The following is a 27908-nucleotide window of genomic DNA, read 5'->3' as shown; positions in this document are numbered from 1 at the left end:
TGACACAAAACATGCATTCATTTTATTCACAAAAACAGCCTGGATCGCTAAAACATTACAAACAGCATTTCAATTTAATGATGTAGAGAGCTGGAGACGGGGATTTGAACAGAAGAGAAATATCACTTTTCGTAACTGCTTCAGCACAGGTCCTGCAATATTGTTTTTATTTTGATTTTAACTTCAGTAAGTTTACAAAAATTGCTTCTAGGAGTAAACCATTGCAATTAGGAGTTTTTCTGTACGCGGTATTTCTTGTTCTATATTAATAAACTAACAATGACAATTTTTTCCTTTTTTTTTTTTTCTTTTTTAAATTCTTTTCTCCTTTTTCGAAGACCGCCATTTTTGCAGCAATTGTTTCCTTCCATCCTTTATTCCAAACCTCTTGCTGGTTAAACGTACGCAGGTGAATGGCGAGGAGAGGGGTACTACATCGCTTTAAACATATTCTCATTTATAAACATGAAGTCGAGGCATTCTAGAAACTATCCACTCTATTGTATGACGGGAAAGAATCAAATAAAAAGTATAAATGAGGGTGCAATTAAACAACTGTGCTAAATTACAGTAGTGCTTATTAGTAACTAGATTTTAAAAGGTTACTGTAAATTTACATTCCCTACACAAGTACTGCATCTTTCACACATAAACAACATCAACACCAAAACACAGAAAGAAACTGATTGTCCATACTCTGTCTATTAAGTCTTGGTACTTTACAGATCCATTGTTTTTTTCTTTTAATTATTTTATTTGAAAAGCAGTTAAATGTCTGACTAGGACTCGAAGATGTTAAACAAACGCAAAAAAAAAATTATAAAAACAGGAATGAAATTTGCGAGAAAATATTTTTGGTTCTAAAGAGACACAGGTGCATCCATTCATTTCAGCCAAAATCCCTTGCCTGAGACAACACAAGCAAGCAGTGACATTGCACTTGGATGACAGAGCTTTGGGATTCCCGTTCCTACTGAAACCATCTGAACGCAGCTCCTGTAGGAAGCATCACCTTCTGGAAAGGAAGAGAGAAGGGGGGGACAGGACAGAGGGACAAGGCGTTAGGCAGGCGGCTCCGATCCCTGCACCATGGGGCTGGGGGCTGCGGGGCTGCGAGGCTGCGGGGCTGGGATCTGGAGCGGCAGTCGCTGGGGCAGGCGATGGGCACCCAGCCCTGCCCCAGGCCCACAGCCCAGCCCCCGGCAGGCTCTGCGCAGGGCTCCCGGCCAAGGGAACGCGGAGCCACACTGAGGCCTCTGCGCAGCCAGCACCTGCAGGGCCCCCCACTGCCCGCTGCCCACTGCCCAAGCCCTCCAGCTGCAGGGCCAGGCCTGGAAAAGCCCTCCCCAGTTGAACCCCATGCCATGCAGGCACAATGGCACAACCCTCGGCTTCCCCTTGGCTGCCAGCGAGCACGATGGCTGGGCAGGCGTGGCCAGTCCCGTCCCCACGTGTCCCCACAGCCTGCCTCCCATGCTGCGTCGGACAGACAGACAGCAGGAGGGACCCAGCGCCCATGAACGAGGCCAGGAGCAGCCGGGCGCCCTGCAGGCGGTGGTTGGGCCCAGGAGACGCTGGGGACGCTGCTCCCAGCTCATCCCGGGGATGCAGGTGTTCCCAGCAGCCCTGGTGACCGCCCACCATGGCACGGAGCAGCCCCAGCACCACCTGTCGCCATCGCGCTGGGTGGGGGCAGGGGACAAGGGCTGCTGACGTGGGCAGACCCGAGCAGTGCCACCTAGAGCCACCTCCAGGGAAGGGAGGGAAGTGCTGGGGGGCAAAGGCCCTGAGAAGCTCTGTGCCCCTCAGGGAGGAGGGCCTGGCTGCCCAGAGAGAGGTGGGACGGTGCCAGAGCCACGGGTGCCTGCAGGAGGGTTGTGAGGCCACGTACTGCCAGCCAGCACATAGGGCCACACGGTCACCAAGGGGACATCCCTCAGAGGGACAGCAGGCCAGAGCAGAAGGCACCCACAGAAGCCCCCTCCTCCCATTTCTCCACACCCAAACAAGTATGGGACAGCAGCAGCAGCAGCCCCGGCACTGACCCAAGGCTTGGCGAGGACATCCCCAGCCCAGCCCAGCCAAACCCTGCCTGGCCACGAGGAGCGGTGAGGAACCAGCGGGTTCTCTGACACCACCCACAGAACAGCTGGGAGCTCCTGGAGCCCACGTGCTGCCGGCACCAGAGGAGGAGACAGGAGTTTGAAGCACGGCTTCTCCCGCAGAGCCCCCAGCCCCCACGCATCCCAGCGGCATCAAGCTGGGGAGCGTGGCACCGTCACAGGGCCAAGGCAGCCCACGCTGGTACAGCCCTGCTCCCAGCCCCAGCCTCCAGGGCGAGCTGCGGTCCCTGCAAACTGTAACCAAGTATCTGAGCAACAGAAGTGCCTCTGGCCAATGAGGCCGGGAGCTGCGGCACCACGTAGCAGACACGCTGGGTCCACGCTCGGGACAGGCTGCTGAGCCACGGGGCACACAGCGACGGACTGACAGGCAAGGGCCAGTTCTTCAGATCTCTCCCAGGAGAAAGAGGAGAGGGAACTTCTAACAGGCCTGGAAGGAGGTGTCTGAGACTGCTCTCCATTACCAAAGGGAGACAGACAAACCGCTCTCGCGCAGATGCCCACAGCAGATCTTCCCTCATCCCCTCAATGTGATAAAAAACATTACACCAGCGTTAGCAAGAGCACCACGGTCACCTCACCAAGGCTCCTCCAGACGGAGGACAGCTCTGTTGAGTAAAATCCCCGCTGTCTGCGGCCTCCACGTGCCCTACAGCTCAGCAGAAAAGCCCAGGGCTACTTGTCCAGGGCTGCAGCACTGCCGGGGGCTGGCAGGGCCCAGAGGAGCCCGGTCGGTGCAGGGACGTGCAGCCGCCCGCTGCAAGCCCCCAACCCGCCTCGCCGGCCCTACCGCCTCAGCCAGCAGCCACTCCACCAGGACACCAGCGGCGACCGGTTATTCAGGCTCTTTAGATGTGCAGATAAAGCTTAACGGCGGGACAGGGACTTAGCCTGATTTTTATGCTGCCATAAAGGTTTAATTCTATTTTTTTTACTGCTTGATTTTAGATCAATGTTTAATCACAGCTGCAGCCCCTGTCCGGGCTCTCTGAGGACGCTGCTGTCCACACGTGCGGCTGGCAGACAGAAGGGCCCGGCAGGGTCACCGTGTGCTGCTCCTCTGACGCTCAGCTCTGGCACAGCCCCTGCGGTGGGATGATGCCTCACTAAAGCCCTATGAATTTTCCAGCCCGACACCAGAACTGCTTACGTGACAACAGCCTGCCAGGAGCCGCGGCCCACGGTGCTGCCCACCGCCAGCTCCACAAGGCTGTGGGGCAGGCAGGGGACGGCGGCTCCCGTGGCTGCCCTCAGTCCAAGGCAGTGCACTGCCAGCGCTGGGTGATGTGGGCTGAGACTTAATGACACAGGTGACCCTGGGGCACCAGCCGGGTCCCAGCACCACCATCCCAGCCGCAATCTCATTCAGCCCTACCAAGGAGAACACGTGGCACAGGCTGACATCCTGACCATGGCTGCTGCAGGAGCACCTGCTCCAAAAAGCAGACGGCCCAGCATCACCTGCTCTCCTTGGCCTCAATAGCCCTGCACCTAGGAAGGATACGAGCATCCTCTCTAGGCCTCAGTGCTATCAAACTGAAAGCCCTATATGAGCAGCTCCAATCTCAGCCAGATGCGGAATGAGAAAACAAATCAAGGGGGTGAGCGTTTCATGGGCTCCCTGTGCTATTTATTGTCCCCAAACCAGCACCATGCTGGGAGAAGGGAGCGGCTCCTCCGGCTGATGCGAGCTCTGATTCTATTGACCCGCTTTAGGACTCTTCCGAAGAGATGAACTTTTTTTTTCCTTTCTCCCTTTTTCCAGATCACTGACTCAGCAAATTAGAACAAGAATATAATTTAGCAATACAGCGGTTTTTGAAAGACACAGTCCCCCTCTCCTCATCCCCACCGCCCAAATAGATTTTTTTCCCCTTCACGATTCATTCAGAGCTGACGCTAATTGAAAATGTGGGACGTGGTTAAGGAAACAGTGGGCTATCTCTTTAGGAAGAGCAGCGCACAGGCCGTGCCCTCGTGCCAGGACACACGATCTGGCTGATGTCAGGGTGACTTCTGGCCTCTGCCAGCTCTGCAGGTGCACTCAGCAACAGCAGGAGGACAGGGAAGCACAGCAGACGGCTGGACGGGCTCCCACAGAAATCACACACAGTACATGAGGGATCTGCAGAGGGGCCTCGGCACAGCACAGCCGCTCCCCAGCGCTCCAAGCCCTCACCCACATCGCACTCACTCAGGGGACCATGTGCCTGCCGGGCATGCATGGCCCAGGGCAAATTCCAGCCCATCCCATGCCATGACCCAGTGCGCCCGCACATTCCTGCGGTCCCCACGCCAGCAATGCGCCTTCCCTGGCTTTTAGCAAGGCAGCCCCCAGCCCAGTGGGTGAGTCAGCAGCTCAAAGGCCAACGTCACTGTGATGGCACAGTCCCCGTGGCCACAAAGCATCCACCTGCAGAGCGTAGGTGCAGCACGTGCAGGGAACCAAGGGGATGCTCAGCACAGCATCCAGAGCAGGGCTGCATCCCACACCACAGCAGCCATCCCAGCGCCCCTGGGAATGCATGTACTCCAGGAGGCACCTGAGTGAGCCCCACAGGATGCTCGAAGCAGCGCTGCCCCAGTGCAGGCACAGTCCCGCATGCTTAATGTGCCCTGCAGCCACTTCCCACCCAAACACAGGGCTCCCTGCTACTGCATGGAACGAAGGGTGAACTAAAGGACCGGGCTCCATGTGCGCCACGAACACGGCTTCACACCCCTACCACCCGCAGGCTCTGCCTCTACAGCCAGCCCTGCCATCCTCCAACCCAACCACCAGGTCAGGAGCAGCTGCCTGGCGCGGGGGGAGCAGCACTGCAACCCAACACTGCTCGAATGCTGACAAAAGGCCCCCGGCACTGGGTGTCCTCAGCCCTCACCCAGCACATCGAGGGGGCAGGGACAGGGGCACTGGGCAATGTACACAATTTGTGGTGAGAACTGTTAATGGAAAAGAAAAAAAATAGGAAGTACCAGGTGTTTTATTATCTAGGGCAAGATCCGAACCCAGGAGAGCTGCCCGAGGAAGGGTTAGGGTGCCTGACAGGGGCCGGTTACCTCCAGTGCTGCAGAAGGCTTCTTTTTGAGTTCTTCACATTTTCGGAATTTGCAAATCTGGTGGCCAGTTTTGCGATTCCTACAACTGCTGCACTGCTCGCAGTTTATCCGTCTTCGGCAGGGCGGGCACATGCCACATCTTTTCCGTTTCTTTTTTCCCGAATTGATGGCAGATGCCAATTCATTCTGCATTGGATACTCTGCCAAGCCAGCCATATGGAGCGCGCTCTCTGCCAGAAACACGCCAGCAGGGGTCATAATGAAAAGGCCTGGGTTGATGGGAAAAGCCCCCAGGTAAGGAAAATCAGAGGGGCTGTTCATTGTCTCTGCAGCTGAGACTGCCTCCATATCAGAGATACCAGTCCCATGGTCGCTTGCTAGAGGAATATGCTCCTGTACCACTCTTTTGAGCATTTCTGTCGACTGAGCAAACTGTTGTAGGGCATTCTGTCCTTCTGAGGAGATTTCTGCCACCCTGTCTAATTTGCTCAGCATACTAGAGATGTTTTTGTGCTTTGAGGTAGAATTACTTTTATCCACAGTTGCTTCGTTGCCATTAGTTAAGGGGTTGCCTTTCTCTGAATGTTCGCTTACCGAGCTGCTGCTACCAAAGGTGGAATAGTGGGAAAGCGGACGGGACTTCTTAAGACTTTTGTTCAAAGGTTCACTTATTATTCCACTTTTGTTCCTCCTCTCTGAGCTGACAGGGGGATGAGAGTCATCTTGATTATTTTTTTCCGTCTCTGGCTTGTTCCCAGTGTCTTGATGAGAGCCCGAATTCGACATGGTGCACGGAGCAGAACAACAAAACCAAACCAAAAAAAAGCACCCCAAAGCCCAAGCAGAAGACCCCCGAAGCCCTTCTTGCAGCACCGACACACCGGCCACCGGACAAAGCTCACACGGGAGCGCTCATGAACGGGGCGGGTCCTCCCAGCTCGGCCGCAAAGGTCTTCAGCACAGTTTCAGTGCAGAGACATACTCCGCGGCTCTGATACAAAACATACGGCTCTGGAAGTAGAAAATAAAAGAGAGTTAGTACTGGCAAGAGCAAACGGGCTTTTCAAAGCAGCTCTTCCTCCCCCTGCAATGAAAGTCTCAGCGCCACGAACAAAGAAACTCCAGGGAACGGACCTCGGTGGAGATCCGTTCCGCTGCTCTCTAAAAGGGTCGCCATCCAGACAGAGATCAGGGGGCACAAAGGGAGCCCTGGCCCGGCAGCAATGTCACCTCACTGCTGAAGGGCTCCCTGCGCTGCCTCTCCTCCCCCAGGGCCCAGAGCCCCACGGCAGTCACGGGGCTCCCGTCCTGCTCTGCTCCAGCAACGTGCAGCCCCGCAGGGCCGGTGCCTGATGCAGGACGGAGCTGGAGCATGGCATGCTGCCTGTGGCTCTGCTCACCCTCCCCCTGGGCCCTTGTCCCCAGGGCAGTGCCCAGACTAGCACCAGGCAGGGGAAGGGAGGCGAGCCGCAGCATGCACCTCCTGCCCACCCAGCAGCACCATGCCCCACATCCCCTGTCACTGCGGAGAGGTGACAAGAGAGCCCCCTCAGCATGGGTCCCCAGCAGTGCCACAGCCCTGGGGGGATCAGGGGCAGCTGGGCCTGGCGTGGCCGCCAACACTTGTTGTGAAATTCCTCCTCCTCCCCTCCCGAGCACGCACGCATGCACGCACGCACAGGCACTGCCAGAGTAATCAGGCTTTAGAGAAAAGCTCCAGGGCTTAGCGGAGCAGGAACCCACGTCCCCACCCCGGCAGCAGCTGGGGGAGGGCACTGCTGGAGGGGGCCCCTCGCTGGTCCCACTGCCCTGGGGAGGGCCAGGCACAGGTAGGCAGCGTTCCTGCAGCCCCACCCCCTGCAGCCCCTCAGCCACAGCCCCACGCACACAGTGCTCTGTGGGACTCCATGCCCCCTGGCACAGCTTGGTGGTGCCTGCACTCTGCCACAGCCCAGGGCGCTGCCTACGGACGAGCCCAGCAGCAGAGCGGTTGGATGCAGACGGGGGCGAGGTGCCTGTGCCAAACATCACATTACTGGAACAGGAAGACAGCCCATCTCACCCCGACGCAGGAGACAGCTCGCCTGTGGAGAAAAACACCCCCACCCTCGCACTAAAACCGCTTGCTTCAGCTGCTGTGGGATTTAAGATGCAGCGCGGATCGATGCAGGACTCGGGTTCCAGCCCGCAGCTCTCCGATTCACGTGGGAGGGAGGGCTGCGGCGCAGGACAGCCTGCCCTTCCCGGCCGGCAGCCACGTGGGCAATGCCGCGGCACAGCCCGGCCGGGCAGCAAGAGGAGGGCGGCAAGGCCGCAGGGTGCCGGGCGGCAGCAGCAGGCCCTGGCCGGCTCCTGCGGCACTGGGATGGGTCACACCTCAACGACAAAAGCTCCCGGTGCTGGGGCCAGGAGGGGAGCGCGGCAGGAAAAGCATCTAACGGGAGGATGTGAGATAAAGCAGCCCGGCGGCATTATCTCACACCCGCCTGCGACCGCCTTTCCTGCAGCCCTTCTCCTCTTCCGCCCCTCGCAGCGGTGGCCCTGCTCACCCTGGCACCGAGCGAAGGAGGGGACAGGGCTGCGGGCCTGCTAAGCAGGGCCCAGTGGGCCTCGGCCTGCGGCAGAGCAGGCACCACGTGCCCGGGGTGGGAGGACAGGCCGGGAGTTCCCAGGCCCCCCCACAGCAGCGCGGAGCGCCGGCACTCCATGCAGGAAGCGCACAGAGGGCTCGCTCCCCACCACCTCAGGCCCACTGCCCCCCGAACACCCCCAGGCCGGTAGCAATGTGCCCACTGCTCTGTAATGAAGCAGCAGTCTTGTCCCCAGCTCTGCATGCTCACGGCCAGACCTGGCCGCCCGGTGGGGATCTGCAGCTGCGAGCACTGTGCTGGATCAGCCCCGGATTTACCAGCCTGCCGAGCTCACGCTCCCGCCCTGTGTAATCTGGTGGAGCCTGAGCTGCCGCTGATATCGCTCAGACACCTTCTGGGGCTTCTTGCTGAGCTCCCGCCCTTAAACCTCTACCACGTGCCACCGGCCTCACTGACAAGCTGTGCTGCAGGACAGCAGGAGCATCCCTCGCCTCACACACCTCAGGCCTCAGCCCCACACTACAGGGCCCAGCCCCACACTACAGAGCCCAGCCCCACACTACAGGGCCCAGCCCCACACTACAGAGCCCAGCCCCACACCACAGGGCACAGCTCCACACCAAGGACAGCAGGCTGCGGGCAGCGCCGCAGGCAGGACATTGGCTGCAGGCTTTCTCCCACCTGGAGCTGGTCACTGCCACAATGCCCCTGGGCCTGGCTCTCCACACCTGCACTCCTGGCAGCCCTGTTCCTTCGGGCCTGTCCCTGCGCAACAGTGCACTGCTGTCTCCATCTCCATCAGTTATTTCCAAGGGCACATCTTCCCTGCGGTCGGCTGCAACGGCAGGCCCTCTGCAGCTGCCTGCAGCAGAAACCTGCGCCCTGGTCCCACCCCGCCGTGCAAAGCAGGTCTCACCCCACCAGGTCCCAGCACTGCATCCCCTGTGCACTGCAGCACCACCGGCCTGCGCAGCACCCAGCTGCCTGAGCTCGGCCCTGCACCACACAATCCCGCCATTGTCCCGCGGCTGCACCGCCAGCTCCCGCCATCTGCGCCCGCCTGGCGCTGCCTCACCCCGGGGTGCCCACGGACAGGGCCCCCCCCGCATCGCCCCACGCCTCTCAGCACGGCCGCACTGCCCTGGCCCCACATCGTTAATTGCTGAGGCTGGGGGGGGAAGGAATTAATTATCTTAATCCCGTCTTTATGGCTGACCCCAGGAAAGGCACAGCGGGCCCTCCCGGCCCCTGCCCCCTTCCCGGCCCCCATCCCCTGGGGAAGGCGCTGGGCGGCGTCAGCTGGGTCCCTGTCAGAAGGTGCTTAGCTGCAGCGCGGCATTAAGCAGCATGTGATGTGCCCGCGCACCCAGGTCTGCACCGCGCAGCTTAGGCTGGAGGCGTGCCAGGGCTCAAGGGGACCCACCAAGGGCGGGCGGGCCCCCAGCCCAGCATGCAGGGTCAGGACAGCTCTGCACAGGGCTGCCCCGCACCTGACAGGAGCTGCCCCGACACCGGCACTGCCCTCTCGGGAGCAGCAATCCCTGCCACTGCCTCTGCATTCCGTGGGCTTCACCCCGAAGAACTCAAACTCTGCAAACTGGGCACCCGCTGCCCTGCCCCAGACCCATGCCAGGAGCGCTCCGACTCCAAAACTCAGAAGCAGAGAATGCTGAACTGTGGGCACTGGGCACCGTGGCCCCAGGTTGCAGGAAGCGTTTATCGGAGAGAGGAGCGGAGCTTAGTGGAAATGACGGACAGCGATTTCCAGCCCCCTGCGCTATTTCACTGTCTGCTGCCTAGCATTACTGGAAAGCAATCAGCTCCCTCAGATGTAAAAACTCTTGTCTTTAAAAATAACTTCTGCTTTCCTTTAATTTTAAATAAATCAATCTGCTCCCATAAGAGCCACTGTTCGTTCAGCCATGCACAGACATAAACGTAAAGAGAGAAAAAAAGAAGAAAAGCTGAAGCCGAGGTGCTCCCAGGCTCGAGAGACAAAGGGACAAAAATTAAAAGTTCAGCTCTTTAAATTCCGGGAGCGCAGCTCCCTCCCCATTGTGTGCTGCTTGGTGGGCACCAGGGCCCGCCATTGTCTGGCCGGCAGAGGTGGAGCAGACGGACGACGGAAGGGAAACCAGCATCTTTTCAGCCTCTAAAAAGGAGGCACTACGTGGCTGTAATTGTGTCCACCGCAGGGTTTTTGTCCCCACTTCCTCCCCCTCACCCCTCCCTGCGCCGTCGAGGCACGGCCAGCCGCCCGGCACAGCCCCCGCCTCCCAGCGATGGACTGGGACAGGCGGACAGACAGACAGCTGGACAGACAGACAGACAGGCGGACCCCACTGCGCTGTGGCCATCCCTAACCAGGGCCCATGTTGTCACTGCTCTGGCCTGGAAGCGTGGGACCCACCAAGTCCCCAGCTGCAGGGGAGAGCTGGGCATGGGGACGGAGAGCATGGCACGGCCACCTACAGGCTGCCTAACAGCCAAAGGCATGCCGGGAAACCAAAGAGAACCAAGGAATGAGGGGAGAAGTCAAGGCACAAGGCTGAAGGTCCCCGCAGGACATCCATCCAGGGGGTTTCTAATGGTACCTGGTAACAGGCACAGGTACCACCAGATAAAGACAAGGGCATTCTTCACCTCTTTGCAACTCATCTCTGTCAACCCTGCAGACCACAAGCTCTGCTCTTTGCATTCATCCACCCAAAAACTGGTCGAGCCAGAAGCTCCGCTCGTGGATGCACTGTCACCGCCACCCACTTCAGTTTCTCAGGGCATCAGGAGAGGACGCAGAGGCGTGGCGTGGTTTGGGGCGGTGCTGTAGGTGTAGGTAACATGGGCGGTGCTGTGAGAGGTCGCCAGATGGGCGCTTCCACGGAGGTGGTTCATCTCCAGAACATCCTTACAGGGTCAGCCACGGCAGCCGTTCCGCTACCAAGGTGGCACGAAAGGACACTAAGAAGCCAACTCCCAAATTAAAAAAGCTACGGAAGATTAAATCCAGCATCTGGAATTAGCCCTGAAAGCAGATGGCACATCGTCATGGCGCACAGAGTGGCTTCCACCAGCCTCCTCCTCGCAGACAGCCGCTCCCCGTCCATGGTGCCTCCCGGGAGCAGCTCCCGGTTCGCGCACAGCCTGCCCAGCCAGGAATGGGTGCTGGGGCCACACCGCCTCTGTGCGCATGTCCGGCTCCGCGTGCAGAAGGCAATGCCGCCTCCCTGCTGGCTCCTGCCTTGCACAGATGCCTCAGACCAAGAGCAAAGCGCCCTGGCTTTCCAAAGAGCCTTTGACTGGTGCACCAAGCAGACAACCATGCCACCAGCACCTCCATGCTGGTGACAGGAGCCCCATCCTTGCGGTGCCAGCAGCAGCTCTGTCTCCTCCCCGCAGTGATCCAGGACCCAACCTGCCCCGGCATGCGGTCACTGCCACAGGGACCCCTGGGGCTGCCCCACGCTGCCCGGCTGGGGAGCATGGCTCCTTCTTGCCTTTGAGGGGCGGTAGTTATGGATTACGGAGCCTTAAATGTCAGACGACCAGGCGCTCCCTCGAAATCCACTTATCTCCGCTGCCACTTGGAAGGGCCAGAGCAGGGCGGTTATGGAGATAACGCGATTTGAAACGTCCATCCGAGTGTTTCAGGGCTCCATTTGCCCTGTGGACAACTCCAGGCGACTCCTCCCCCTCCTCTGCTCGCACAGCTGCTGCCCGGGGACGCAGTGAAGGCGAGCGTGGCCACGGCCGGCCCCACAGCCTGGGGACAGCGGGGGCTGGCAGCGTCACCTCCCCCAGCGCGCTCCCCGCACTGCTCATCCATCCCCCCATGCCAAAGCTGCGCCGTTTACTGCCCAAATCCGAAAACGACTGTAACTAAAACCTACCAGATTGAGACTCGGGAAGGCCCCCCCGCCTCCCCCACCTCCCTCCAAATGGGATTGAACAGATCTGTGTTTGCAAGAGCCGATCTCGCAGCCAAGCAGCATCTGACATTCACGCGCCGTGGCACGGCTCTGCTGGGGAGCGCTTCCATGCTCGCCCACTCCTCAGCGCCGTCCCCCACCCGCGGCCACAGGAGGAGGCACGGCTCTGAGCCGGTGCTGAAGAGCAGCACATAAACCCACTTAGTCCCAGATAATGCCACGAGGCGCTGTGTACCCCAGCCAGCAACCTCCCTGCAGGGCCAGGAGACACAGCGCACCCTGGAGCCGTGGTCCTGGCCCAGCAGAACTACCTTCCCCTGCAAAGCACCCAGACCTTCCTGGAGGGAATCCTCCAGCACAGCCCCATCACGCTGCCAAGGGAAGTGACTGACGGTATTTTGGGACTACAGCACTCAGGGGCTGGGCTGACCAATCCTATGGGAAGGGCACTGGGGACATTTGCTGCCTGCTGGGCATTGGCACATCCCAGCACACAGAAGACACGAGCCCATGGCTGCAGCACCCCGGGGCAAGAGCACAGCACCACAGTGGGCACTGCTACCCAAGCACTGTGCGCAGCCAGGGCATCTGAGCTGAACTGGCTGAGAGCATCTCAGAGGAAGGGATTTGGACTCTCCGAGTGGGAGGGGACACAGGCGAACCAAAGGAGGTTTGGCAGATACGCAGCCCTCCCATGTGCCAGCAGTGCTGCAGGAAGCCCCCCCGCCAAGCTGCCCTGCGTGGCTCCGGCACCCGGCAGGAGCACCAAGCACTGCAGAGGGACCCCTGCCCGGGGAGACCCCCGCAGCCCTGAGCCTTGTGAATCACCACAGCTAACAGATGGGCCGATTAAAACATAAATTACGTGGGGTATAACTGATAACCGGGTCACAGAGAGACTGATCAGCAGCAGCAAAGCTTCTAGAAGTTAATTAAAAACAAAGTTGTAGGCACAGCAGCATGGGAGTATTTGTCAGTGAAGAGCCCCAGACCCGTCAGCACCACCTCTCCAAGCAGCCCCAGCACCAAGCAGGTCCTGCTTGCTCCAGCTCTCAGCATTACATCCCCCTGTAGCCCTGTGAGGGCACAGCACACACCAAGGGATGCTCAGGACCCCACATCCTGCTCCCCAGAGCTGCACCACCGCCCAAATGCAGGGACCCAGCCCAAAGGAGCCACAACAGGATGGGAGCAGCAAGGGCACGGACCAGCCAGTCACCCTCTGGAGGCTGACAAGGATGTTGGCATCCAAGGGGACCTGGGATCATCTCAGCTGCCCACACCAAAACCACCCCCAAGGGCTGGGCTGCTGCGCTGACAGCAGTGACATGTGCCATCACCCCAAAGGCAGCCCCACGAAGCGCACATGGGCTGCTGGAGGAATCGCTCTAGCACCAGGAAGGTGGCTGCACTGTCGGGAAGCAGCCGGGGTCCACAAATGGCAGCTATTGACAGATGTCTAATAGGACGCAGCATAATCCCGTCTTCCTCTGGGAGGATTCGGGTCGCCCTTGCCCTCACTGGGGGCTTATCCATTGTCTGGATCTGCTTGCGGTTGTTATTTTTGGTCAGCACCGTGTTTCACTTGGCCATGCTTGCATAAGGAAAATAGGAAGAAGAAGGAGAAAGAAGAGGAAGGCTGATCGTCAGGGTGGGGTGGGCACAACGCTGCTCTGTGCCATGGTGTCCACAGCCCCAGCTCAGCACAGGAGCTGTCCTGAGCCTCCGGGGTCTGCACCCAGACCCCCAGCCAGGCACAGCAGGGCTCAGGGCAGACAGGGGGGCAAGGGGAGCACAGGAGCACCCAGGACACAGGAATTAGCTGTGCTCCAAGACTCAGCACCTACCCAGCTGCCTCGGCAGTGACACGCAGCGCAGCCCCGCTCGCTGGGAAGGCACAGCGCTCCGCTCCTTTGTGCGTCGGGCTCGCTTTCCAACGCCACACGTTCTGCCTGCAAAGCACTAAGACAATGAAAGGCTCCCTCCCCGCTCAGTGGGCTCTCACTCCTCCCGCCCCGCTTCCTGCAAGAGATCGAGGGCACGCTGCACAAAACCGACTCTCCCGAGCCTTCCCTGTGCTCAGTGCCACTTGTCATTCAAGCAACCCCGTGGCCTTTAAGCTGCCAAGGTACCAGAGCTGCTCCGGAATCGGAGTTAGCTCAGCTTCTGCCCTGGAGCAAGGAATCTGAAACACTGCCACTGGAAACGAAACAGAGCATCCATCATTTTTCTTGCCAGGAATATATCCAGCCTAAAAAGAAATACTGCCTGCTAAACAGCCAGCAACAAAAGCCCTCGATTTCACCAGCAAAGCAGAGCCCAACATCTCGCCTATCGGTCATTTCCACGCAGCTCCTGATTGCCTGCCCTTAGCAGCGCAATTAAAAATCACCCAAACCAGAACAAGCAGCGAAGTGAGGGCTGGGGGGCATGGAGCTGGAGGAGGGCAGGGGGCTGGGGGAGATGGAGAGCCCCACCCGGGATGCTCTGACACAAACTCGGCGGCTAGGAAGAAAGGACGCAGGTGGCAGAGCCAGGGCTGGAGGGCACGAGCGCTGCCTGGCTGAGACACAGAAGCAGCCAATACCGTCAGTGCGGCCGCTCCCTCCCGTGAGCTCCGCTGCAGGGGGCAGCCCGCAGAGCCCCCGTGCCCGGCCCACGAGCTACTCCCGGCCAGGCGGCCGTCACCCTGCGCTCCCTGTCCCCTCCCCGGAAAGGAGCCGCGCATTCCCAGCCAGGCCCAGCCCCCAGCACAGGCACGCCAACCTAAATATCTGCAAGAGGCTCTCCCCTCCATGGGAACAGCCACTATACGCAGAGTTCACATGCCCCAGCAATGCCTGATTAAACTCCCAAACTCCCAGGGAATACCCCTGAGGCTGTCTGAAGATAAGCTAGGAAACTAGACCGCTCTCAGGAAACATAGGAACTGGGAAAGAGCAATCACATTTTTTTAAATCTACAATAATACAGATCAAACCCCGGCGCTCCCGCTCAGGCAGCAGGCGATCACTGGAGCTCGCGAGCTCCCATGCCAGGTGTGTGCTCGCAGGGTGGCCCAGCACTGGGGCAATGGAGAGCCTAGGCAGGCACCTCAGGACACCAGCCTGAGCCAAGCCACTGTTGTGTCCCCAGTGCCACCAGCCCAGCCCCAAAGCAGTCACAATGTCATCTTGGGGTCAGTGAAGACACGGCAGTACAGTGTGTGACACCGTGGGTGAGCTAGAGCATCATAGGAGAAGCAGCAAGGAGATGACAGCCAGGTAAGGTCGCCCAAGGGCCTCCTCCCTCCATAACTGCTACAGACCATAGAGCACCCAGCTCCTTGTTTCCTGGGGAGCGGAGCCACAAAGCTTTCTCAACACAACTGCAAACAGCAATCAATGGCACTGAGACCACCCAGCGTGAGTGAGAGCAGCCAGCTCCTGGCTGCCTGCTGCTGGGCTCTGGGGACAGCACTGGGAGAAGGGGGGACACCGCAGCCATGACACCAATGGGGATGAGGGAGACTCATTCAGAACTCCCATCCCTCCATCCCTCCATGCATCCACCCACCCACCCATCCATCCCCCCATCCACCCATCCATCCCTCCATCCATCCATCCATCCCTCCATCCATCCCTCCATCTATCCATCCCTCCCTCCATCCATCCATCCATCTATCCATCCATCCCTCCATCTATCTATCCCTCCCTCCATCCCTTCAGCCCTCCATTCATCCATCCCTCCATCCACCCACCCATCCCTCCATCCCCACACAGCAAGCACCAGAACCACGAGTGCACACAGACCAGAGCTACACCTGCATCGCCAGCACACTGTGCTCTGGGATGGGAGAAAACAGAGCTCCACCAGCTTCTATTTCTGAGGAGTGCATGAAATGAGCCCCACATCAAGCTCTCTGCCAGAGGGGTGTCCACCAGCTCCCCTGGTGCCCGATGCTTACTGAACCCAAGACAAAGGGTTTCTTCTTTCTTTCTAGCTTGCCAGGACAGGATGGAAAAACACCAGTCCTGGGCAGGAGGATGGGAAGAGTCACTGGGAAAACACTTCCGAGAGAGCTGGTGGCTGGGACACTGAGTGGTACCTCTTGGATACAGCAGAACAGCAGCAAGAGGCTGTACCAAGAAGCCCCAGTGTCTGTCTTCAATCAGATTGTGAGTTAGGGCTAGGGTCAGACAGATTTTCACTGGGGTCTCACACACAGTGCCTTGTTAAAAAAGCACAGGTGGGATGGGCTGGTCCCGGAGACCGAGCTGCAGCCACCCGAGCGCAGGGAGGAAGGAGCAATGGCACAGCACAGCGTGCCTGTGTGCATGAGGCATGGGGCTGGCTGAGCCGCGGGATGCACGGCACGAAGCAAGGTGGGGAGCGGGGGCGGCGGGGATGAGCTGCTCACAGGATGTGCAGAATGGACAAGGGTGGAGGAGAGCTGCAGATCCATGCCGTTAGCATGAGGGAAAGATGGCCAAGGATGGAAGGAGCTTGAGACAGTTAGCTTAGCGAACAGGAGCTGTGATTTGAGAAGATGATTGCAGAGTGCGAGTGCCCTTCTGGAGAGAAAGCACTGGGCCCTGAGCAGCTCTTCACCTGAAGGAGAGTAGTGTGGCAGAGCCGATGGCTTGGCAAACCCAAAAGCTCCACGAGGCCTCCAGCAGCAGGGGCAGCTGGCCCAGAATGCTCTCCCAGAGACACCGGGGCTCCGCTCAAACAGAAGGGACCCTGCTGGGAGGGGAGCCCAGGCAGCACCGCTGCGACACGTTCAGCAACGTGGGGCTTCCACCCACGTCCAGAGGGTAAGCGGTCCCTGCTCCAAGCTCCAGGGGTCCGCAGCTACAGCTGGAGTTAGGTGTGGGTGTGAGAGCTTCTGCCTGCTCTCCCTTCCCTGACAGCTGAAGCAGCAGCTGGACGTGTTTGCCACCACCACACTCTGCCATGCCACGCTGCTCTGCCCATGACAGGCTCAGGACCCCCAGCCCACTTCCCGGGGCAGACAGCCTGCAGGAAAACACCTGCCCTCACCCCCGAGAAGGGGACCATCCCATGCATGCCCACTCCCACTGCCTCTAACCACCTCCATCCCACAGGAGGGAATGTCCACGGTGACTCTCCTGGACTTCTGCTTAACTGACCCAGGAGCTCACAATGCGAACCTCTGTGAAGGACGCTGCGCATACACAGAGGAAGGCACTTTTCCATTCCAGGCCTTCACAAAGACCCATCCTGCTTTCTTTCCTCCTTCACTTCTTTTTGATGCCTTTGACATCCAGGTTAGGGGTAGAAAAAGGTCCCGGTGCGCCCCTGCAGCAGGCAGCCCCGCGCTGGGGTTTGGGGCTGCGGGCTCAGGCGGTTTGTGGTGGAGCAGTGCAAGTCCCCAGCGCAGCCCCGCGAGGCGCGGGGTTCACTGAGCTCTTAATGGGCTTACGGAGCTGCCTGGCTGGCCAGCTCCCCCGGCACAGGGCTGGGCCTTCACGGTGCTAAGGGGGGCATGTCACAGCACGGCCACACGCTGCCCACCCAGCACCAGTGGCCCCCAGTGCTCAGCCCTGCCCCAGCCCAGAGCAGCCCCACACAGCCCTGAGGACAAAGAGGGATGTATCCCCCACCAGCTGCCCCCTCGCTAATCCCCCCACCGCCAGTCCCCGGGGACACGGCTCCTGCTCCAGCCCCGAGCAGCGCAGGCCTTGTCCCTGCTGTCCCCGTCCCCTTGCCTGGCTCTGCTGACCCCGGGCAGGGCCGAGGTGCTCTATGGGAAGCCCAGCCCAACAACCCCAAAACACCGACCCGCTCTTCCAGCACAGCTCTACGCCATCCTGCTGCTCTCCAGCAGTGACAGCTCTGCCTTTATGCTTTAACAGATTTTAGGGACTTGGACTCCCTCGTGGAGATTTGTGCCTGTGGGTATTTTCAGAGGGGAAATATATATGTAAAAAAAAAAAAAAAAAACCTGGGCACACAGCGGAGCTCCTGCGATTTCCATATCAGCTGCTGTACATGCACACGGCATGGAAAAATCCTTAGGAAATTTCTGTTAGAAAAAAAGGAGAACCAACACAACACTGAGCTCGCTGGACACAGCATGCCAGGAGGGGCTGACAGAGCTGTTACGGTCTATTGGGCCAATAATCCACAAACTAAGACGGATTTATTGTACATGGCAGATCGTAACAGCTCCAAAGAAACCATCACTGTCTCCTGTGCTTAAAATTCACTTTCTTTTGAAAAAAGGGCCAAAATATGGCTTTACAAGATAAGATGTGTGGTTGTACCATTCCGTGACAGACAGAAGCCTGTGCAAACACATATATGTTTTTATATATATAAATAAATAAGGTATCTGCTCCTCCAAAGCCAGCAGCGCTGCATTACTGGCTTGGCGCACGGTCACTACCACTGGATTACCAGGCTAGGTTTCACCTCTGCTAGCAAGTGGGATTTGCAAGGGCATTGTTTCCACCGCAATATTAGCACCGAACACATGGGAAGATAACGAGAGCGCTGGGCTCTGTGGGACGGGGGCACGCGGGGCAGGGGCTGGGGGCCCTCGGGGGGAGGAAGGCGTGAGCCCCCCAGGAGCGAGGCCATGGCAGGGCACACCACCATGCCGGTGAGCTCGGGCTGGGAGTGCTAAGACATAACGCTGGTAGTTAGCACCAGAGCCTGGGCCACCTTCCGCGGCTCTGCTTCCGGGCACCTGCACGGCCCTCGGAGCAGCCCAAGCCGCGCAGAGGAGCGGGGTGAGACCAAGCCTGCAGTAATTGCGGCGTCTGTTCAAATCACTCCAACGCTGGAAATCACGCTGGGCCCGGATGAAAGCTTACAGTGCGGATGATCATATCAGACTGGGATAAAAGAGGATAAGCTAACAGGTTTACTGCACAGCTTGTCTGAGTTGGTGCTGCCGCGGAGGGAGGAGAGGAGGCTCCCGCTGAGCCCGGGGTCCCGGCACAAAGCACCGCCAGGTCCCGGCGCTGCGGCAGCACCCAGCCGGCACCCGTCGGTGGGGCGGCACCTGGGGACGGGGACGGGCACCCCACCAATGGGGTCAGCTGACACCACGCACTGTCCCAGTGAGGCAGCACGCTCACTGCGCCATCCACCCCTACCCTGAGCAGGGGCATGAGCCCCCCGCCAGCCCTGGGAGCCCGGGGAGCTGGGATGTGGGGGCTGGCCAGGGGGCAGGGAGGGAGAGAAGGCGGGGGGCTCGGACCGGCTTCCCGCGCCGCAGAGGGAGTTTAGCCGAGTAATTAGAGCAGGAGGCTGTGAGTCAGCAAACGATGCGTAACCTCGCCGATGTTGACAATGAGGCAAAAGATGGCAGTTTCGACTGAGAGCTCCCGATGAAAGGGCATATTTATATATGCAAGAATCAGAAACTCCGAACAATTGCATGGCTGGTGACCCGCTCTGCAAAACACGCTACTCTACAATGACTGTCCAGCTGCCAAATATTTGACGGCTTTAAAAATAATTGGAAATAGAGACGTGTTTGCAGCCTAAACCTAAAGGAACAGAGTAGCGGGAGGAGGGACCAGGCTGGTCTCAAAAATAACGACAGACGGGGGAAGACGCCCGCCAGCCTCTTCTCCGTCCAAGGCCGCAGCGAGCTGGTTAGCGCTCGGCTCGGCTCGGCGGCTGACCTTGACAACGCCGCGCTTCAGATGCCCCAGAGAGAAGAGCCGGCTGCCGCCGAGATCCTCCCCGCGCAACTGCCACGCTGCTGGATTTATATCGAGGGCGAGCGCTGGCCTGGAAGCAAATCCCGGCTGCAGCCGCGGCCTCGTCCCTCCCCGGGGCCGCAGTCGGAGGCAGCAGCGCAGGTAGGGAACGCTCCTCCCCCACGGCGCAGCAGCCCCGACGAGGAGAGTTTAATTAACCCTGGAAAGCAATCGTTAACCATCCAGCCCGGGGAATCGATGCGGAAGGGGCAGCTCGCTTCGGAGGGACCATCTGCTTTGGGGAGGGCGCGCCCGCCCCCCACCTGCCCGCGCCTCCCCGCGCCCCGCCGAGCCCCCCAGCTCCCGGCCGGGCTGCGTGCGAGCAGGCGGCGTGAGCCAGCTCCGCTGCGGGCGGCAGCCCCAGGCACCAAGCAGCCCCGCGCTGCCCCTCGCCTCTCTAATCTCTCTTCCCGTAAAGCCCCAGGTCTCCGCGCCACGTGATTTCCTATGAGCCGCAGCCCTTGTTCCAAATACCACCTCTCCGGCTGCCGCGCGGCCCCACGGCTCCGGCGCAGGCGAAGCCCCACGGCTGCCGTGCCCCACACCGGCACGGTGGGGACGTGGGGGGAGCCAGGAGCCCAAGCACCAACCCAGCCCTGAGGTGCGGAAACGCTTTCCCCGTGGAAGGCGTCCGGGCACCAAAGGTGGGGGATGCCGCTGCTCCCCACCCCGTGGCCACCCTGGGCCAAACCCCACCTGACAATAGTATGGGGCCGGGGGAGGGTCACAGGGATTTTGCTTATAAATCATTAAACTGTGTTTAGAGGAGTGAAATTTTTTGCTGAAAAAATCGCAGCCTCTTCCTCCTCCGGTCCTTAGGGGCATTTCTCCCCAAGCCCAAGCAGAGCGAGGCGCAGCTGGGCAGGGACAGTAGCCCCAGAGCCACGCGAGCCCCAGCAGCCCATGATCACTGTGCTGGGAGCAGGGCAGGGAGCCCCAGTGCTGCCCAGGTCCTGCCCATGTCATGGCCGTGCTGCATCCCCGGCACAGGGAAACGCGGGGCTGGTGGCACTGGGGCACGGGAGGCCTGATCCCATCACAAATACAACAGATCCACGCCACTCGGACACCGGACGCAAGCAAGGTCTCCACGCAGGCAGAGCACAACATCCCTGGGGTCTGTGCCAGCATCTCCCACCTCAGCGCCCCTCCACCCCCACCCCCGCCACGTCCTGCAGGGACACAGCGTGGTGAAGACGCACAGCTGGGCACAGAGCCCTGGAGCTCCCCGGCAGGCGGGGATGGCGCAGCGCAGCCCTGGCACCAGGAAAGTCCTGCCCCTGTCCTCCCGCTCCCTGGGGGCAGCGGGGCGCACTCAGCTGCTCCGCTCCCACGAGCTGCCATGAGAAGCAGGGTGGCAGATGGGGCCCTGGGAAGGCCCTGCCTGGCAGGGTTAGAGGTGACTCGCCAAGAGCTGGCTCGTGCCCCCACTGCCACCCAGTCGGGAACGCACCAGGCTCATCCCTGATGCCGCTCACGTTGGCAAGCAGTCCCTGTGCCGGTCCGATGACACGGCCACAGGAGGTGGCTCTCAGAGGGGAAATGGCCGCGCTTCACCCCTCCAACTTTCCAGTCACTACAGCAACACCTCCAGCTGGCAGGAGAACGGCTCTGGGCAGGGAACAGCCAGGCCCCCAGGGAAGGGGGAACCCTGTGTTCCCCACTCCGACAGCAGCAGCACCGCCAGCACCACGGGCTGGCACCCAAAAACGCACCAAGAGCACCACTGGCACGCTCAGTCAGAGCTGGGAGGAGGCAGCAGGGAGTCCAGCGGCCGTGGAGGCCCATGGAGCCCCCCCACCAGGAGCATCTCTGCACCTCGGGGAGCACCGAGGTGCACCCAACCAGGCACTCACGGACATGGGGTTCTGAGCCTTGTACAGCGTGACCAGCACTGTCCTGCAGCGCCTGGCCTGCACATAGCAGGGGGCTCGCACCGCCACGTGCATCCCACGTGCATCCCACCTCACCTGGCGCAGGAGGGGCTCAGCAGCAGTGGGTCAGCGGGTCTGCCCCCCCAGCTCCTGGAGGACAGGAGTTCTGGCAGCCGCAGAGCCACCCTCCTGCTTTCTGCAAAACAGGGCCACAATGCACAGCCCATACAGAGGGGTGAAGGCTGCCAGGACGTGCAGAGCTCTGCTTCCTTCCCAGAGCGCACCATGAACCTGGGAGACAGGTCCCAGCTCCAGGAGAGGATTCCCCTCAGCCCTGAGCCAGAAACGCAAACATGCGATGGGAGGAGAAGGGAGCAGGGTGAGGATACACCAGGGACACCGCCTGGCCCTCCTGCTGCTCCGGGCATGGCTCACAGCCATCCCCGCTTCCCATCCTGCAGCAGAGGACCCCACCAGCCCCCGAAGGACGGATGCCCCGGTGTCCTCCCAAAGACTCCCAGCACCTCGCAGCCCTCCAGAGAGGCACGCATGCCTGCAGCACGGTGGGACACGGCTTTATCTGATGGACACTCAGCACACAGCTAAGATCCCGGGTCCCAGCTAATCCCCGGAGCTCTGCGGGGAGCCCTGGCCCCATCTGCGGGATGAGGCTTGGAGCACAGGGAGCCTGATGCACGGGAGAGCTGGGGCCAGGGGGGCTGATTTGCTCCCACCTCCTCAGCTGCTCCGAGTGTTTTCCAGCCTTCCCTGTCGAGTTCACGTCCTTTCAGATTAGCTGCTGCAGCCGCGGCCTCGCAGCGAGTGTCAGGTACTGCCAGCATTCGGCTGCTCGCAATTACCAGGGCACTCGGCACGGGCGCGGGGACAGCAGCCCAGATGCTTCCACCTGCATGAGCTCCCAGCTCGCAGCCAGCACACCCTGGGGTGCAGACCTGGGGGTCCCGGCGCCCCAGGCCATGTGCCCCCCCTCCATCGACCCCCACCCCTCCCGCCAGAGCCGCCCCTCCAACAGCACGCTGACTGCTGGCTGCGAATCCACCCCGCGTTAATCTTCACGGTGCATCAGCACGGGAAAAAACAGCTTTTTTTTTTTTTTTTTTCCCCCATCTTAATCTTTACCTGGGGTCATATTTACTAATCCTCCCACTAATCCCCCAACGCCTTCACAAATAAAAGGGCCCATCCTGGCCAGGCTGCGTGCCCCGGGGAGGTGCAGGCACAGAGCGGGGAAGCAGCGACCTGCACCCACCGCCCGGAACCGCCGCGCCGCATTCAAGGTGACTCCGCTATTCCCATTAAGATGGCTAATGAGCGCTTTTGAGGGCTCTTTATTTAAGGAAACAAAACCTGACGGCGGCGAGGAGGGAAGTGCACAGCGTTAGGCGGATCTGGACGCATCGATGGATGGAGGCAAACCTCCAGCTCTCATCCCGACCCCTGGGAGCTCAGACACGGAGAGGAAGGATGACAATCTGCCTTGTGGGAAGGGAGGACCCGGGGGAAGGCTGGCGGCCAACTGAGACCCTGCGAGCAGCCTGCCCGAACCTCTGCCGCTGCGCCCGGCCCCGGGGGCAGCACGGCTCAGCTCAGCCCAACCCCAGCCCCAGCCCCAGCCCAGCCCCAGCCCCTTCCTCCATCACGCCTCTGCTAAAGGCCAGGCCCAAACATTGCTCGGTTGCTCTCTTTGCAAAGTATTTCGACACCTACGTGATAAAACAAACTCATCAATAGAAACGCCCTGACGGCTGGCTTTCCCCTTCCTTCCTTCCTCCTCCGCACGCATACCCAGCTGCTCGCTTTGGAAGCGTCCATGTGCGAACACACAGCTTCTCCCGAGCCAAACGGCGTCAGCCTGGCACGGCGCGCTGCGCTGGCGCAGTGCTGCAGGCAGCGGGAGGGGAGCTCTGGGGCCAGGCAGCAGCCAGGTGCCACCCAGCCACGGGGACGGAGCCGAGCGGATGACGGGGGGGGTCAGTCGGGCTTCATCCTGCCGCCTCCCCGATGCTGGCAGCTGCAGCACGCCCCTCTGCCTCAGTTTCCCTACAATGCACCGGCCCCAGCTGCGGCCCCGGGGCTCTGTCCCTCTGTCCTCCTGGCCGAGCCCCTCCCCACGCGGGTGGCAGCGGGTGCCCCCCAGGCATCGCACCCCGCGATCTGACTCGCTCTGGCAGCGTGGCCCTCCCCGACGCGCAGCAGCACACGCTCGGCCGCAGCCGGCACCTTGCTGGAATTTGCAAGCTGTCCTGACGCATTACAGCGCGAACGCCTCGCGTTGGCTCCCACCCCCCGCCACGCCAGCCCCCCCGGGCCGGCTCCGCAGCTGTCCCCGGGGCCGCGGGGAGGCGGGGAGGCCGCAGCTCCCACGGGCAGAGGGACGCGAAGCCGTTCCCAAAACCTCCCCCTCCTCATCTCCCGCGTTGATTTTCCTGCCCCGGCTTTAAATAGCAACTTCAGCTGAGCCGGAGCGCTGACAGACTCCCACTGCCTCCTCCCGCAGCGCAGCGCGGCACAGCACCTCCCCATGCAGCCCCCACCTGGCAATGGGCCCACCACACTGCCAGGAGCCATGCCCCAGCCCCCAGCCCCCAGCCCCCTCCCGGTAGCTCTGGGTGAGAGATGACGTCATGAGCAGCTCCGCACAGGGTCGGTATCGGCACAGGTGTGGGGCTGAGCAGGGCACCTCGCGGCGCCGGACCCCATGGGAGCTGCGCAGCCCGCACCCCACGCCCACCCGCACCAGGCCCTGCTGCCTCCATGGGGCGGCCCCACTGCGCTCTCCCAGCAAGGGCCACCGCCGTGCCTGGGGCTGGGCCCCGCCGGTGGTACCACAGAGCCCGTGGGAGCCCCCTCCCCGACACGCCTGCCCGCCACCCCTACCCCACGGCTGCCCCACGCCAGGCCGTGCCATGTCCTGCGCTGTGCCCACACTGCGGGATGCTCATGGGAGGGGGAATGGGAGCGGCGGGCCGAAGAGGAGTGTGAAGGAACGCCTCCTGCGTGCTCTGTCCGGAGCCAGCGAACGAGGCCATATTTGAAATGCTTCGCATACCTCTGGCCATCAGATTAGCGAGATGAAGAAGGTAAAGCAGAGGGCAAGGCGAGCGCTCCCGGAGCCAGCCATCCTCGGCCATGCTCACGGGGTACGGAACTGGGGGAAAAGTCCCAGCAGCAGCACACGGGGAGCCAGGCACAGTGCAGGGACAGCAGGGACAGCACCGGGGCCAAGGGGACACTGCAATGCCAGGCACTGGCCATGGCCCAGAGCTCGGAGGTGGGACCACACCAAGCTCCAGGCAGCGTCCGAGGGCACACAGCTCCATCGCTCCCCCTCACCGTGGACCCAAAGCTTCACCTGAGCACAGCACCAGGAGAGCCCCCACAGCTCCGCTCCACACGTTGTCCCAGTGCCAAAAGTTCTCAAGCCCCTCAGCCCCTCCGGACAGCAGGGACACGGGGACAGCCTGTGGGACAGCCAGCCCCAGGGCCAGGGCCATGAGAACAGAGAGCACCCTCTGCCAACACTCAGCATCACACAGAGGCGCGGCCGGGAGATGCCCAAGTGGCATGTTCTGGGCTCGGGGCTGGACCGCAGTCAGCTCTTCCCATGGAGCCTGATGGAAAATGAGGCACAAAGGCACGGGGGCAGGCCTAGCAGAAATAAGAGAGAACTGGTGACCCCGGGACCCGCTGGACACCAAGAGACCACCTGGGGTCAGAATGGATGGAGCCGTTTGGGCACAGATTAAGACTCTTGAAAGGAAGACCGTGGGAGATGGATATTGCCCAGACATCTCTACAAAGAGCTGGAGTGGAGACAAGAACTCAAGGCGGGATTGCGAAGGCAAAAACGAACCATCCATCACGTCATGCTCCCAGGCAAGGCCAGGGCTGCCCTCACGCAGCTGCCAAGGGCCGGGACACCAAGCGGTGGCGCGGGACAGCACCGGGAGCTGGGGGAGAGCACCCCAGCCCATGCACTGAGGCACACACCCAACGCCTTGCCCTGGCCCGGTCCATGCCCAGGACACAGGCAGCACCAAGCTGACACCAGTGCTGAACGCGGCTGATGGTTCCCACCCTGCCCAGCGGCCGCAGCGTGCCCCAACACCCCGAGAGCAGAGCATGGCACGGCACGGCGGCAGCACGCTGCCCAGGACACTGCATCCTCCTGAGCTTGGCTCCTCCACTGCCAGTGAAAGGCCACGTTTTGGCCCACACCGTGCTCCCTGGAGAACCACATCACGCCGTCGGTGAGGGACAGAGCCAGCAACCCAAGCCCTTTTACAGTTCTCACCTCTCCAAGCTGGGGCACCAAGAGCATGGTGCTTGGAAAGGCAGGAGACGGCATGACGCCTCTTTGCCATCAGCTGCAGGGACGAGGCCAACACGAACCCCCCCACAGCTGGGCCAGCTCCCCACAGCATCGCACTATGGAGGCGATGGGCTGCGTTCTGCCAGTGCTAGGGATACCAAGGTGCTCAGGCCACGGGAGAACCTTTGGTACACGCAATGCCATCTGAGCAAGAGGAAACAGAGCCACACTCCCAAATCCCACAGCAGGACCAGAGCAAAAGCCAAGCCTCAACACACAGATCCAGCAGAGCCATTATTCCGATCCCTTTCCCACCCCACAACTTCACCTGCGTGGGTGCCCCATAGAGGCTGCCCCCCCCGCAGCCAGCCCCGAGGTGCCAGCAGCACCCAGCTGGGGCAGCAGGACAGCGGGCTGCCAGCAGTGGGGGCAGCGCATCATCCCGCACCTATCGGCAGCCGCCGGACGGAGACACCAGCGGGGCACCCAGGGCAGCGACAGCCCCGCAGAGCAGCGGGCACCCAGGGCAGCAGGGCAGCCTTTGCTCCGCCTCTCGAAAAACCGGTGACCTTAAAAATCCTTTTATTCATCTAATAACAGGCTGCCACCCGTGCACGGTGATGACTGCCATCCCAGGCTGCGCGGTGCCCTCTACCTGCTTCCAAGCCAGGGGGAAAAGCGATCCCGGACGGAACCACCCCGGCACAGAGCTGCAGCACACCCCAGCCCTGCAGCACCCTGAAGGGAGGGGGCACAGGGCAAGGCAAGGGCATCGGTGCCACGAGCACAGCGACGCGGGCAGACCCATAGGTGCCCTTCACCCCCACCTGCAGGCACCTGAGGCTCTCCCACCGGCGCCGGGACCACTGCTCGCCCTCGACCCACCACGTGGGTCGCCCACACCCTCCAGGGCCCCACGTCTGAACTCTTCCCTCTGCCCCCCCTGCCCCACAGCTGCCCCTTCACACCTCCCCACCCACCGACTCGTCCCCACGAGCTGTGGGGCTGGCAGCCGGGACCCCCTCCTCCAGCCAGGGCTGTGAGGAGCCCCCGAGCGGCCCCCGAACTCCCAGGAGTCAAAGTTGAGTCAGGGGAAAAGGAAAGAAAAAAAAAAAAAAACCTTTTGAGCGCAATATTTTAGTTGAGCAACAGAGCATGAGTAAAGGACGGAGGCTTTTCGTGGTCTGGTGAGTCTAAGCTATGAGCTGAAAGTTTAACTATTAATACACTTAATCAAGAGGCTGTTCCTGCACCCGGGGTTTGGGAAAACAAACGCAGCACCGGGACAGGAGCGGGGGAGAGGTGGTGGGAGACGGGGCCGGGGCGGCCCCACGGCAAAGCTCCCAGCGGGGGCTCCGCGGAGCAGGACGCGGGGCTGGGGCAGAGGGGCTGCGTGCGGCCGGGCCGTGGGACGGCGGCGGGCAGCAGGGACAGGGCCGCGGCGGCGTGAGCAGCACGTGGGGCCGTGAGGGACGGAGCCCAGCGCCGAGCTGCGCACAGGGGAGAGGGGACAGCTCCGGGGAGGGGGCCCGGCCGGGAGGCACCCGGCGTCCCCACAGCCGGGACGTCGGGGATCGGCGCCCGCACCGCCTGGCTGCGGCCCGGGGCCGCCCACGGGCGCTGAGCCCGCGCAGCCTCCCGCACCTCCTCTGCGCCCGCCTCGTCACGGGACCGAACGTGGGAGCGCAGCACCCACCGACGCCGTCGGCGGGCACCGAGTCGTCCCCCCCCCGGGCAGGCACAGCGCCGCGCTCCCCGCATCCCCCCGCAAACCCGCACCGAGGACGGCCCGGCTCAGCGCCTCGCACGCCCCCAGCCTTTCCCATCGAGGCGGCGCGGCGCTCCTCGCCGAGCAGGGGCAGCGGGGCACAACCCCCCCCGCCCGCCTCGACACCCGGCGCAGAGCCCCCCCCAAGCGGAGAGCCGCAGCCCCCGGCCGCCCGCCGCAGGACGGCCCCGCAGCCCCCGCTGCCGCCGTGGGGGGCCGGGACGCAGCTCAGCGCGCGGCGGCGGGGCCTTTGTTACTTTGCTTTTGTTGTCACCCGCTGGCGCGGCCCCCACGCCCGCTCCGAGGTCAGGGCACGGCGGTGGCGGTGGCGGGGACGTGATGGTGGCGGGGACGCGGTGGCAGAGGGCTGGCGGGAGCCCCGGCAGCGCTGCCGCGACCCGCTGGGACGCGGTGCCGCACGGCAGCCGCGGGATGGCCCCGGCCGCCCAGGTCCGCGCTTCCCGCTGCGCTCGCCGCCTCTCCCCGGGGACTGGGCTGCCGAGGAGCGCGGCCGC

General features: G+C 61.4%; 1 protein-coding gene across 3 annotated transcripts; it reads right to left on the bottom strand.

Moving 5' to 3' along the window:
* CXXC5 (CXXC finger protein 5) lies at positions 1–26860 on the bottom strand. Of its 3 annotated transcripts, none has more exons than XM_021410387.1 (3): positions 13548–15226; positions 5184–6194; positions 1–1012 (listed from the first exon to the last, which is right to left on the bottom strand). In XM_021410387.1, exons 2-3 carry the CDS (start codon positions 5967–5969, stop codon positions 971–973), a joined length of 828 nt encoding a protein of 275 aa, XP_021266062.1. In that variant the 5' UTR covers positions 5970–6194; positions 13548–15226; the 3' UTR covers positions 1–970. The 3 variants fall into 3 exon arrangements, 2 of the variants coding, with proteins under 2 accessions (XP_021266062.1, XP_021266061.1); XM_021410386.1 differs by having other exon boundaries at positions 1–1015; positions 13548–15222; XR_002442764.1 differs by lacking the exons at positions 1–1012; positions 13548–15226 and adding an exon at positions 24191–26860 and having other exon boundaries at positions 5973–6194.

Source organism: Numida meleagris, chromosome 12, assembly GCF_002078875.1.
Source record: "Numida meleagris isolate 19003 breed g44 Domestic line chromosome 12, NumMel1.0, whole genome shotgun sequence".
In the NCBI taxonomy this organism is placed as follows: domain Eukaryota; kingdom Metazoa; phylum Chordata; class Aves; order Galliformes; family Numididae; genus Numida; species Numida meleagris.
This window is presented reverse-complemented; position numbering and strand designations above follow the sequence as displayed.

What these genes read in the sequence shown, in the direction of transcription:
- CXXC5 (XM_021410386.1), bottom strand. Translation starts at nt 5,969, where the DNA reads ATGTCGAATTCGGGCTCTCATCAAGACACTGGGAACAAGCCAGAGACG. An exon ending in AGCCTTCTGCAGCACTGGAG is followed by an intron (nt 1,016 to 5,183) that starts GTAACCGGCCCC and finishes CTTCCTTTCCAG; the next exon opens with AAGGTGATGCTTCCTACAGG.